Consider the following 13751-nt stretch of genomic DNA (forward strand, 5'->3'; position numbering starts at 1 on the left):
ATAGAAGAAAGGTTTTGAATAGATGACAATCAAGACCCAGTGAGACTCATAGGTAGTTTATATAGGAAAAGAGAAAACATAGCTGAGAGTTAACACACACACAAAGAATAGAGGTGTAAGCATAGCAACATAGACAATCAAATATCAAATCATAATAGCAAATCACTGTTATGTGAACAGGAAAAAAGGAAGACTCCATAGACTTTCATGGCAAATTAGAAACCAAAATACACAATACTGATCAAGAGATCACTATTTCATAACCCAACTCTATCTGTTGAAAGCATCAAACACAAACACATGAGTCATGCTACATTATAATGAGGCAAGTTACTAAATGTGGTCAGAACATGACATATCCTATACTCTAATAATGTGAAATACCTTACACTGTCAGTATGTGAGCTATGCAATACCACAACAAGATGACTTGACCAGTGTAGGATCACTTGCATTGACTATACACAAGCTGGCTCATGTTAGCACAGTGTAGGATATCCTACAATTACAGCATATACTATATTTCATACTATCACAGCACTACCTGTTTTACATAGCCTCAGGATGCTCTCAACAGATGGACACTAAGATCAAGCTCAATTTTTTTTGCTTAGCTCAAATGCAATTAATCATAATGAAATTGTTATATTATTAATAACTGATCTGCATTGTTTGTACAAAGTTGATAAGAGAATATGAACAAGGAAGAGCGAAAAGATAAGCTCAAACTTTGTTGAAATCTGATTTTTCTCCTCATTTTGTGTAGTTACAACATTGACAAGCATCCATGACTTTTGGCTGATCAGGGGGTGCAAGGTGTTGTTTTTCAGGCACATCAAGAAGCAGATTGACTGCTCAAATTACTTGGAGTTATGCTTCATGATGGTCTTGTAGTTGCTGGAAGAGTAAGAGGATTTGATCAATTATTCACGTTATCTTGAGAAATATATAATAGGTGCATTCAAACCTGACCCGGTGGACTTTTTGGCTGGAAGCTGTCAAGAACTGTCAATGGATACACAAAGTTACCACCAGAAAAGCAACTGGGTAACCAGGTTTTTGTGTCAACCAGGTTAGGTTTGAACATGGCTAACAAGAGACTTATGCTTTGCCAAACAGTGTTTGAATCTCTTTGTTTTGTGTCATCAACAGCTCAACACATCATAAATATCATCCCAGAAATTATTTCAGCCATTGGTTCTTGGATTTTGATGGATATATACGGTATGGATGTGCTAAAGACAATATCCTCTCATCAGCATGATGAGCAACAGGCTAGAGATAGAAATAAAGAGCAAGATATATCAAGTAGGTCAATTGCTCTTGAAACTTGCTTGGATATTAATCAGGGATTTCTTCATCATATTGTGTGTTGATTGCTTTGTTGAAGGTGCAGTAAACCTGCCAGAACAAAAACTGAGCCAGGGTTGACAGGAAATGTAAAGGAAGGGGAAGGAGTGTGCCACACTGGCTAACTGTGATAGACTGAGAATAGGAAGGGTAGAGGGTGGATTGTCCTCTTTAACAAGAATGTGGCTGACAATTCACAGTCCTTACCCAGATCAAATGAGCCTTGTGAATACAGCTTCAGATTGAAGCAAAATCAAAGGTCTGAAGGCATATGATCAAGTACACTGGACTTCAGATGTTTTAATGCCCACTGGGAGCCGGCTTCTGGAAACAAGAATACAGTAAGGAGCTACTGTGATGTCACCAGCACAAACAATGTGCCAGCCATTGAGTCGCGTGTTGTTACAGCACATTGCTGTGCTGTTTACCATTTTTGGGAAGCATCTCTTTTAATCTACCTTTACTTTCACCAGGACACTTACTTCCCTCATATTGATTCTATAAATAGTAAGTTATTGAACTCTGACTTTCCACTTCATATTATCCTTCCTCAAAGATTTTAAAATATCTCTGAAAGGTATTCTCACAATCTGAGATTTTTTATATACATCATTGGATACTAATTTTGGCCCACCCACCTCACCCTCATATCTTGTCATGACTTTCAAGCCGCCCCATAGCGGACCTTTTTTAAAGCCTTTGAAACAATTGCTTATGTACATAACTATTTCCACTATATGTCATTTTAGTATGCCTTATAATTAGGGCTCTACCCCCCAATTCTGGCTAACCCCTCGCATTGCGAGTTTAGCACAGATCACCTCAAGCTCCCAAACCTGTTTTATTCCATTCCAGGTCTGATAATTCTTATTCTTGTCAGATATCTTCATTCTTGATATATGTATGTAAAGGAGCACCCAGCGGATGCTCTTTGAACACAGATTGCAACATATCCTCAATATGCAAAATCAAGATAACTTGTCATGTGGTCAAAGATAATGATGAGGATCCAAAGTGAAAATATTCCTCCAAGATCTTGTTCAGGTTTTATGATGAACAAAAAAACCTCCTGGTTGTTGTTGTTAAGGTCACAAGAACGGAGGAAGAGCATCAGCCATTGTATTCATACAATGTGATGGCACCTTCAATTCAAGATTGTCACACTCAAGCAGATGAGGTTTGTGGCCCCAAGATATGGCATCAATAATTGTCTGTCTTCATTTGTCACAATCTGACAAAGATTGAAATTTGATTTTTTGGAAGATATGATTTTGTCTCCAGGATGGTTCGGTAAATATGTATTCCGACAGTGAATTGGTTCATTTTGGTCTCTTCTTGGATTGTAACATATCGCGTTAAAACAACTATGATATGTGATCCGAGATGCAAATAAAAAAGAGATTGTGATTGACTCAAGGACAAGCTACCAGCAAAGTTTGCCCCCACATTGTAAAATCATTGCAATGAAAGCATTTGGGAAGGCGTTCATAAAAGGTCTTTACTCTGATCATCAAATCGTTCAAAATGAATCAAGTGGAAGCAGCTCTGAGCAAAACATTTTACGTGGGTTTGTAATATGTGTGTATCTACCACCATAAGCCAACTACAATGTGGTTGTGAACCCATTTTCAATATTACTAACGTTGGAAATATCTTCATATTATATCTGTGACTCCTCGTCTAGGAGGTGTTTGTAATATCGGCGCGGGGCGAACATCAACTTCATAGCAAACCCCCATGAGATCCCCAATTTGACGAGATCCTTGACATTGAATATATCCGGGAATAGGAAATAGTGAAAATTGTGAAGATTGTTTTCTAATAATATGGCCTTTAGCGTCTGTATATGATCCTCGGGTATCCCGGCAAAAAGGAGATAGTTCTCTAAGCTCCAGTGCGCCTTGAGCCGGTCAAATTCATCGTTATCGAGGGCGATGTTGTAATTTTGTGCCTCGGCATAGCCACCTTGGGGTAATGGTGAGAGGTCTTCGTCCTTCACTCGTTTTGTAGACCCATTTTGCAGATCACTGCTGTCGGGAAGATCCGCATAATCTATCTGTAACTTTTCATCTAATAGGTGTTGGTAATATCGCCGCGCATGGACCATCAAGTCAATCGCGAAGCCCCATGAGATGTTCATTGTGACGAGTTGAGTGGCATTCAATATTGATGGGAAGATGAAATAAAAAAAACTGTTGAGACGTTGTTTTGATAGCACAACCTTGAGCTCGTCGATGCGATCGGGTGGTATCTCAGCGTAGAGGAGATAATCGTCCAAGCTGGACTGCGACTTCATGCGGTCAAGTTCATTACGATCGATGGTGATGTTGTAATTTTGCGCCTCGGCGTAGGTGCCTCGGGAAGCAGGTGGGTGGTATTCATTTTTCATTCTTTTGGTCAATCCACAGGTCAGGAAAGGAGGGCGATCGCTCGACACTATCTAGACTTTATTGTCGAGATGGTCTTCTGAATCGATGGCGAAACATGACTCAGTGTATGGTTGTTTCAAGATTAGGGGAAAGGACGTTGGACGCACGAGGTAAGAAATGCTTTGTGTAGCTATCAGCGTGATAGCGACGCGGCGACTTGGTGGCTGGCGCGATGTTGTTTTCGACAAACTCGAGAGAGGGTTGCGACAAGATCAATATTCAGGATCGCTGTTGAAATCGGCGTGCGGCCCCAGCGAGGGCCACGCGGCGGGCTGCTTATGTACCTTAAGCCCGTCGCCAGCTCGTCCGCCGCCAACCTTTTTTTTTTTTTTTTTTTTTTTTTTATTTCATTGTTTTAAGTGTTTTTGTAGCCGTTAGGCTATCAAACACTCTTTAATATGTCCAGCACCTGTAAAACCCCTCTGGCTGTGTCAGGGGAAAGGGTTGCTGTTGGCTGTTTCATCTATTATACATGTTTTATGGTATTGTCGTGGTAACATAGGGCGATGAAGTATGGGGCAGAATAAGGAGTTTAAAAAGGAACAAATTACTCTGATGGTTGGTGTCTGTTCGACGGTAGTGGTTGGTCCATGGCTTTCGCCCAGGTCCATCGGTTAGCAAACCTCCATGTGGAGTTGCAATAGTTGGCGATCAGTTGAAAGCAGTTGGGGTTTGATAGGATGTGCTTGTCCAATTTAGCTTTATGTTCATGTAGTGCGTGTTCGAGTATGTTCCGGTATTGTTCGTGAGATTGACAAATGAAAAGAAAATGTTCAACATTTTCTATGCCTGCTTGGCAGTCACATAAAGTGTCAGTAGCTTGTACAAAGCGGTTTAAGTATGATCGAAGTGGTACGTGGCCTGATCTGATTTGCGTTATGGTGGCGACCTCGTGCTTCAGAAGCTTTGAGAGTCCATCGAGGTGTTTCTTAGGGTTGGGCTTATGTCCTAATTGCTTTGTTTCTTTGTCGTCGAAAAAAGCAGCTTGTTCAGTTCTCCATTCGTTGATAGCCGAGATGAAAGCTGCTGTGTTGGGAGTGTTAGTAAAGTTATCTGGGAGTGATTTTTTAGCTAATGAGTTAGCGATCTTGTCCGCTTCTTCGTTTCCTGGTATCCCTTTGTGTCCTGGGCACCAGCGTATTGTGATGCGCATTTGCGGGAATCCTTGATGCAAACATTTGAGAATTTTGAAGGTTTTGTGTCGATTATCGAGGGATGAGACTGAGGAGGAGTTTGATTGCAGGTCTTTCACTACGCCTTGGTTGTCGAGGACTATGGTAGTTCTTCGCGTATTCTGTGTTGCCTGTTCAAGAGCCATCGTAAGACCTAATTGGACTCCACGGTATTCCGCTTGGTAGATGCCATGGGATCTTGCTGGACCTAGATGTTCAGATTTGAAAGATTTGGTGTTAGCGCACCATGCGGCCGCAGCCGTGGTTTTTGTTGGGATTCTCGAGCCGTCCGAGAATATCAGTAGGTGCTGTGTGGACGGCTTGAGTTGAAGCATGTTCATTTTTGCTGTGTCTTCGTTTTCTTGGATAACTGTCGAATAGTTTGGTGGCTTGATCAGAGTCGAAGCTGGATCAACGGGGAGTTGGACAACGAACTCCTCAAATCTGCTATGGAGTGGGTGTTGGAAGAATGAGTGGAAAGGATCTTTGTGACTCTTCGGGGTCGAGTGTTGTGCTTGTTGGACAAGGTGAAAGTAGGGGTGTGAGGTGGACTTAGCTAATGAGCGCGCCATGAAATTCAGTGCTTTGCTCTGAAGGCAAGCTTTGGGAGGTGTGAGGTGGAGATCATGTCGTAGAAAGACTGTCGGAGTGGTGTTGAGGGCGCCCAGAGCGGCTCGAGCACAGATGTTGTCAATGACCGTAAGCTGCTCTACAAGAAACACAGGTGGCTCCATAGGAAGCCAGGCCATTGCGCCATAATCTGTTGCCGCGTGGATTGTCGTTGTCATGAGTATCTTGAGAAGTTTGGGCGGAATGCCCCATCCTGTCTTTGACAGACCAGCGAGGAAGCCTGCCCGTTGTCGCCCCTTGGCTATCACGTCAAGGCGTTGTTGTTTGAAGGTCAGTTTGTTGTCTATCTTTACCCCAAGCCACTTGGCTGAGGATGAAGGTTCGATTTTTTTCCTATCGGCGAAATCGATTGTGGGGGTTATTTCGTGTTGTTGGAGGCTGAAGAGGACCCAGAAGGTCTTCTTCGTGTCGAAAATGGCGCCATGGTCACGTGCCCATTGCTGCTGTCGATATGAGAGGGTTCTCATCTGAGAGCCGAGTTGGTGTGTGTCTCTTGCTGACAATAACAGCACCACGTCGTCGATGAAGCCTAAAGCCGACGCTGTGGAAATCTTGTCAGTTATCTCCAGGAGCGAAGAGTTGTAGAGAAGGTATAGAAGTGGCGAGAGAGGTGAGCCTTGCGGTAGCCCATGGCTAAGTGTGAAGGGTTTTGATTCAAACCCATTGAATGTGAGAACTGTCGAGCGTGCGGTTAGGAAATCGTAGATGACATTGAGTGTCTGCGTGCTGATCCCTTTCTTTTCGAGTGTGTCGAGTAGTCGTGGATGATGTACTGAGGGAAATTCTGATTTTACGTCTGCGAACAGAGCGCCTACAACCTTACCCTTTGACCATTCCATCTTGATCCACGAGATCAAGTGGACCAGGGCCTCCTGACTAGACCTGTCGGGGCGTCCTCCGTAGTGTCCTTCGTGGAGCATCTTGAGTTTCTCGGCGTAGCCAGATAGATGAGTGGTGAGTAGTTTTTCGTAAATCTTGCTTAGCGTCACAAGAAGCGCTATTGGTCGATAGGCTGATGCCTGGGTGTAATCCGGTTTTCCTGGCTTTGGGATCATCACCGTAACTGCTCTTTTCCATGCTCGAGGAACAATGCCAGTAATGGTAATGCATTGAAAAAGAAATTTAACATGTGACTTCACCTTGTCCCAGATGAGCTTCCAAACCCAGTTTTGGATTCCATCTCCTCCAGGCGCTTTCTTGGGTGGTATGTCGTTGATTATTGATGCTAGGTTCTCGTGTGTGATTATTGACAGAAATGGGGGAGTTGTTGCCTCTGTAGGTCGGTCCTGGTCAGCCAGTGGGAAGTCCAGGTGGTTCGTGTTGTCCAGTCGGCACGGCGCAGTAGCTACACATGTGGCCGCGAAAAGCGCTTCCGCTTTTTCCTCGTTGGTAGAGCATGTCTTTCCGTCCTCTGTGATGATGGTACTTACTAACGAAGAAGCTTTGCGTCCTGATGCTATGCGTTTGGCTTGGAAGAGGTTGGTGTGATCAACCCCGGAGAGGAATCGTCTCCAAGAATTCTCCTTAGCCTTATCAATGGCATGGTTGAAGGCGTTACGGGCTTTCTTGTAGGCGTTGTGAGATTCTTCGGTGCGGTTCTTTTTTGATAAACGTCGAAGTCGTGAGGCCTCCTTGCGGAGCGGATCTAAGATCTCCGGTCTCCACCAAGCTTTGTGCTTGCCGTACACTGCTTTTTTGGGTGAGTTTTCGTTTAAGGCTTTGATTATGGAGGTTCGTAGTGATTCGTCAAAGTTTTCGATTTCGTTTCGTGTTACTAGTGGGCAAAGTTGTGGAAGGGAGGATGTTAGATCACCTTTGAGGTCAGCAGCATTTACCTTATTCCAATTCCGTCTTTCGCGGGATTGGGAAATGGAAATGGTCTCATCGCCTAATCTTGTGGAGAAGATGGTGATGAGTGCTTGGTGGTCTGATTGATGGTTAGTGATATCTTGTTCGTCTATGAAACATGTGATGGTTGCGTCGTCGAAGTCCTCGTTGACCCATACTTGGTCAATTGAGGTTCCTTCGGTGTTCATTGATCTCACTCCAAAGGTTGGAATACCTTTTGGAGACCGCAGACTAAGGCCCCAGTCTGTGAGCATGTCAATCAACTTTTCGGCGTCTTTGTCGTTTAGTTTACTGTGGCTCGGATTCCACAAGGGGGAGTGGAGGTTAGCATCGGTGGTACAGATTGTTGGAAGAAGTTGGGTTGTCAATGGAGCGGTTTTGAGCATGTCGACGAAAGCTTCAAAGCCGTCCAGGGTTTTTTGAGGGTTATAATCTGAAGTCTCTCTCTCGAGGACCCAGGAATGCGCCTACAGAGGTATCTGATGAAACCTGTTTTTCAGTTTTTGGGCTCTACACAACACACCACTCCTTGTCTCAAGGTCCAGAGCACTTCAAAAGATGCGCATGGACTAGGGCTATCAAATGAGCCTACTCCCAGCCCCTCAACTCCCCTCACTTTCGCGCAAAATCGATTGGCGCAATTTTTTTTCGTGCCTCCAAGGCCTGATTCCGACGTTCGATTTTAAGGCTCTTTTTGACCGTTACATCCCATTATCTCAGGAAGTATTGGTGCTATGAGGTTGAAAGCTAGCTTAAACGAAAGCCTTTAATGTCACGCACATTTTGCACTACTGTAGGTGCTGTGAATGTGTCGTTTAGTGCCCTCAAAACCCGCCAACAAAACGTCGGAATTTACATCAGATACCTCTGTAGGCGCATTCCTGAGTCCTCTCTCTCGCGTTCTCACGAGGGAGGGTGAGGGACTGGTGAGTTTTGGTTCGCCCCGCTTGAATCAGAAGATGCAAAGGGTTTGAAATCTTACATGGATGTTATCAGTGTCAATTTGATCATCTCTAGACCGATCCCAAAAATCTGATAAAACTTTTTTTAAGAAACTTGCAAAGAGGGAAGAGATTGCAAACCTATAACATGCCACACCACTTGAAAATCATCCTCAATGGCTGTCATCAAAAACATCGGGTTCCATGAAGTCCTGAAGAATATTATGTCACAAACAGATGAATGCGGCACGCAGATTACCATCTTGGGCAATAAATTTGCGACCTGATCAAACAAACCTCAGTCATCTGTACTCCCAAGAAAATATTATTGATATCTGCGTATTTCCTGTTATGGCTGAAGCAGCTAGGCACCGTAGGTGACTAGGCTAATCTCACCCATTCTCGGTTTAGCCCAGGTGGAAGATCTAGGTTGTTAGATCAGGGCTGGTTTCTTTCTTCTTTGTTTGCGTCATTGTTGTTAGTGCTTAGGTGAAACACGTTTCACATAAATAGTTCTGTTTTCTTCCTAAAACTTATTTTGCTTTTCTCTATTGTCACAAACTATTTGTTTCGGTAGATTTCACTAACAACTAGTTTCACTAGGTAGATTACATTTTCATTTCATGCAATTGTCACAAACTATTTGTTTTGGTAGATTTCACTAAGATTAGTTTCACTAGTTTTATTGTGTTTCATCATCTTTTGTCTCTACAGGTTATGAGCTTTACCATACCAGACGACTCAGATATTTCATTCGAATCCGCAAATTCACACAATACCGTTTTAGACAATCAAACTTCTTCCTCTGACAATCAACTTATCGTTTCAAACCCTTACGCCACGACTATCGAACCCCTTGATCCAGAATCGATGAATCCCGAAATGGAGACCCAAGTTGCTGGAACGAATCAATCTCAAACTGCTCCTGGAGTCAATAATTCCCAGAACTTGCAGCAGATTTTAAACCAGCAGTCCATTACCAACGCTCCTCAAATGGTTCATCAGACAATTACCAATGTGTTTACTATCACTGGAAGTGAAAACACTGATTCTTGGATCGTCAGGACAAAGAATTGCCAAGTTAAACTGGCAAGTCTTGTTTCACTCACCGCGGACGGTTCGAACTTCGACGTATGGGATGCTGATATTCAGGAATATCTGGAGACCATGACCGGATGCATCGACTACTTACATCCGGCTGCTATTCCTTTAGTATCTGGCTGGAGAGAAGACATAGCTCGAGGAATCAACGGCTTATTTCACTGGACCGTTGATAAGCACATCAGTATGCGTCTCAAGGAGCATTCAAGTGTTCCATCAGCTCGTTACGCCTGGCTTAAAAGTCAGTTTTCCGGTCAAACATTTGCTGGTCGAATGTCCCTATTGGATCAATTCATTTCAATCAAATACGATCCTTCTTCAACGACAGTAGATGCTCATGTTCACTCAGCTTCGACTTTACGACGAAAGTTGGAGAGATCTGGGATGTTTATACCGGACGACGTCTTTGCTGGGGTTTTATTGAACAGCGTTCCTCAAGATTTCCCTGATGTCACCAATACATTTGAAGCTATGATTATCAACGACCCTTGTTCCATCGTCAACTCTTCTTCTATGGTCAGAGCCATCGGAGCTGCCGACGTAGCTCATTGACGTGGCAACATATCAGTTGCGGATGGACTCAGTACTTCAGTTATCAAATCATCTAAACCCAAGGTCTTAAGGTGCTATTACTGTAAGAAGGCCGGTCATCTCAAGCCGGATTGTCACATTTTGAAAGCAAAGGATAAAAAACGATCATCTCCTGTTGCTTCTACTTCAGATGCAAGAACTGTTGAACCTCAGTTCGCCGACATCGACTTTTCAGGGTGTGTTGAATCTCGACATATCATCGTTTTGCAATTAGACACTGATATATCACCCTCTACTATCATTTTTGATACTGGCGCCACTCATCACGTTTTTAATGACCGCTCCTTTTTCACTTCTATCAAAAACATTACTCCATTACCAGTTAGGATGGCAAATAACAATTCCTCTTCTTTCATCACTGGTGTTGGCTCTGTTAAAATTTGTAATGCAATGAATTCACTTGAAATTTTGGAAGTCAATAACGTTTATTTTTGTGAGAATTTGCGCCATTCTCTTCTTTCTGGTATTCAATTGGAAGAAGAAGGAATTACTTTTCGAAACTCATCAAAAGGTATTGAACTCTGGAAGAATGAATCAAGAGTTCTTACAGCTATTAAGTCCGGCAGAAAGTGGATTTTGAAGGCCATATCAAATTCAGTCGAGACTTCAGCTGTGTTAGGCAACTTTATGCTGTGGCATCGCCGTCTCGGTCATGTAAATGACAAAACTTTATTGAAGCTTGTTTGTGAAAAATCTTGTGTAGGACTACCTGAGAAGCTAACAAAAACTGTAGCTTGTGAAGACTGCGCCATCTCTAAATCCACGAAAACTTCAACCATAGGACCTTCTTTAATCTCTTATGACTCACCTCTTCAGATTGTTGTAGCTGACCTATGTGGACCTTTTCCTGTCAAGACTGTCTCTGGTTCTGAATACTCTTTGGAGATTCGAGATGTTTATTCTACTTTCATGAGAACCTATTTGTTAAAATCTAAGAGTGATGCAACTAATCAGATAAAGATTTTTATCGCAGAAGCAGAACAACGCACCGGTAAGAAAGTCATCAATTGGCGCACGGATGGTGGAGGCGAATTTATCAACAACTCTTTGAAGGCTTATTTCGCTGACAAAGGTATCAAAATTCAAAGTTCCTTACCTTATTTCCATGAACAGAATGGATCCATTGAACGTGCAAATAGGACTATTCAAGGTGGAATGTGTGTGCTTCTTCGAGACTCAGGACTTCCAAAGAAGTTTTGGGTGTTTGCGATTATTACTTCAACAGACCTTCATAACAGGACTCCGAATTCTAATATGGGATCAAAAACTCCTATTGAGCTTATGTTTGGCTTCTCACCTCAAGTTGATCACCTTAGGATCTTTGGAAGTTGGGCATTTGTTCATATTCCTGTTGAAAAACGTAAGAAATTAGATGACCGTGCTGTTAAATGTCGTTTTGTTGGGTATCTTGAAGGAAGTAAGGGTTGGAGATTCTGGAATCCGGTGAAAGATGAATTCATCGACTCCGCGCATGCAAGGTGGTTGGATGAGAAGGCTACGAGTAAGATTCTTCCGGTTGACGCACCAGCTACTCTTGAGAAGTCTTCATTAAACCACATCTTAACTTCTGATGATGCTATCATTGATCATGACGAGTTACGACACCTTTTCGAGTCACTTTCAATTACTTATTCTCTTGAAGATTGTCAATTCACTAAAACTGTTTGTCAACAAGATCACAACATCGATCTTTTGCACGCAAAGGCTGCCGGTTTTGCAGCTCAACTTCCTCGCAGCTATCAGGAAGCTATGAACAGTGAGTACTCAAGTGAATGGAAGGCAGTGTGCGCGAAAGAGTTGGAGATGCTTATTAAGTTAGGAGTCTGGGAGGAGGTTGAGTTACCTGCAGGACAGAAGACTGTGTCCAGCAAATGGGTGTTTGCAGAGAAAACTGACTCACTTGGCAATGTCATTAAACGAAAATCAAATTTGTTGTTCGAGGCTTTACTCAAAGAGAAGGACTTGACTTTTCAGAAACTTTTGCTCCAACTGCGAAATTCACTTCGCTCATGATCATTTTTACAATCACAGTATACCACGGTTGGCACATTAGGGGCTTCGATGTTGTGGCAGCTTATCCACACAGTCCCATTGACGAGACTATCTACGTCAAACCAGCTGAAGGTATCCCCATGTCATCTGCAAAGTTTGTGCTTCTCCTTCGGCGTGCTCTGTATGGAACCAAACAGGCGGCTAGGTGTTGGTGGAAGCACTTTTCATCGATACTTTCGGGCATGGGATGTAAGCACTGTATAAATGATCAAAGTTTATATGTGCTTCATTATAAAAACGACATCGCACTTCTCTGGATTCATGTGGACGATGGTGTTATTTGTGGATCTTCTATCAACATTATCAATTTCATCCACAAATCTTTATTGAAGACTTTCGACATTACTTGGAGTGATTGTTTGGAACAGATTGTAGGCATTAAAATCGACTACAAACCAGATGGCATTTTCTTATCTCAACCGGTCTTAACGGCAAGTATTTTGGAATCAACTGGCTTCACCACTTCAAAAACATCGACTCCCATGATTGCAAACTTGCAACTTGATACCTTGGGTGCTGATGCTGTTGGTATCAATTCATCATCTTATCTTTCGATCCTCGGATCTTTATCTTATCTGGCGATAGGAACTTGACCAGATATTTCTTTCTCTGTCAATTATTTGGCTAGATTTTCTTCAAAACCAGGCGACAAACATTGGCTGGCTTTGAAGAATTTGCTTTGGTATATTAGTGGTACAAAAGGTGACGGAATTTATTTTAGAAAGAAGGAACAGGATGTGGATTTAATTACTTATTGTGATGCGAATTGGGGAGGAGAATTTTCTAGGTCAACTCACGGCTTTTCTGTTTTTCTTTTTGGTAATCTTATTTCTTGGGCATCAAGGAGGCAGAGTTGTGTGGCTACATCGACTTGTCATGCCGAGTATATGGCTTTGGGGGTGGCTTCTAGAGAATCGATATGGATTCAAAGCTTACTTGAAGTCATTTTTAAGAAATCATTCATTACGACTTTAAAGTGCGATAATACTGCGGCAATTAAGGTGGCTCAAGACTTACATTTAACCAAACGGTCCCATCATGTTGCAAGAGAGTTTCACTACGTCAACGAGCAAATCTTCGATGGAAACTTAAAGATAACTTGGATTGATGGACCAAATCAGAAAGCCAATATTCTCACTAAATCATTAGGAAATGTAACATTTCAAATTCATAAACACAATATCTGCATGTCATAGGACATAAACCTCTAAAGGTTGAGGGGGGGGTGTTATGGCTGAAGCAGCTAGGCACCGTAGGTGACTAGGCTAATCTCACCCATTCTCGGTTTAGCCCAGGTGGAAGATCTAGGTTGTTAGATCAGGGCTGGTTTCTTTCTTCTTTGTTTGCGTCATTGTTGTTAGTGCTTAGGTGAAACATGTTTCACATAAATAGTTCTGTTTTCTTCCTAAAACTTGTTTTGCTTTTCTCTATTGTCACAAACTATTTGTTTCGGTAGATTTCACTAACGACTAGTTTCACTAGGTAGATTACATTTTCATTTCATGCAATTGTCACAAACTATTTGTTTCGGTAGATTTCACTAACGACTAGTTTCACTAGTTTTATTGTGTTTCATCATCTTTCGTCTCTACATTTCCGACTTCAAACGGACGTGTGAGAATATATATAAGTAAAAC

General features: G+C 42.5%; 1 protein-coding gene across 1 annotated transcript; it reads right to left on the reverse strand.

Moving 5' to 3' along the window:
• Positions 1–3010: 3010 nt before the first annotated feature.
• Positions 3011–3739, reverse strand: MELLADRAFT_103933 (uncharacterized protein; the record flags this gene model as incomplete). Its single annotated transcript, XM_007406886.1, has 1 exon — positions 3011–3739. The coding sequence occupies one exon, from the start codon at positions 3737–3739 to the stop codon at positions 3011–3013; it is 729 nt and encodes a 242-aa protein (XP_007406948.1).
• Between the last annotated feature and the right edge of the window lie 10012 nt (positions 3740–13751).

This window comes from Melampsora larici-populina (assembly GCF_000204055.1).
Source record: "Melampsora larici-populina 98AG31 unplaced genomic scaffold MELLAscaffold_7, whole genome shotgun sequence".
Lineage (NCBI taxonomy): Eukaryota > Fungi > Basidiomycota > Pucciniomycetes > Pucciniales > Melampsoraceae > Melampsora > Melampsora laricis-populina.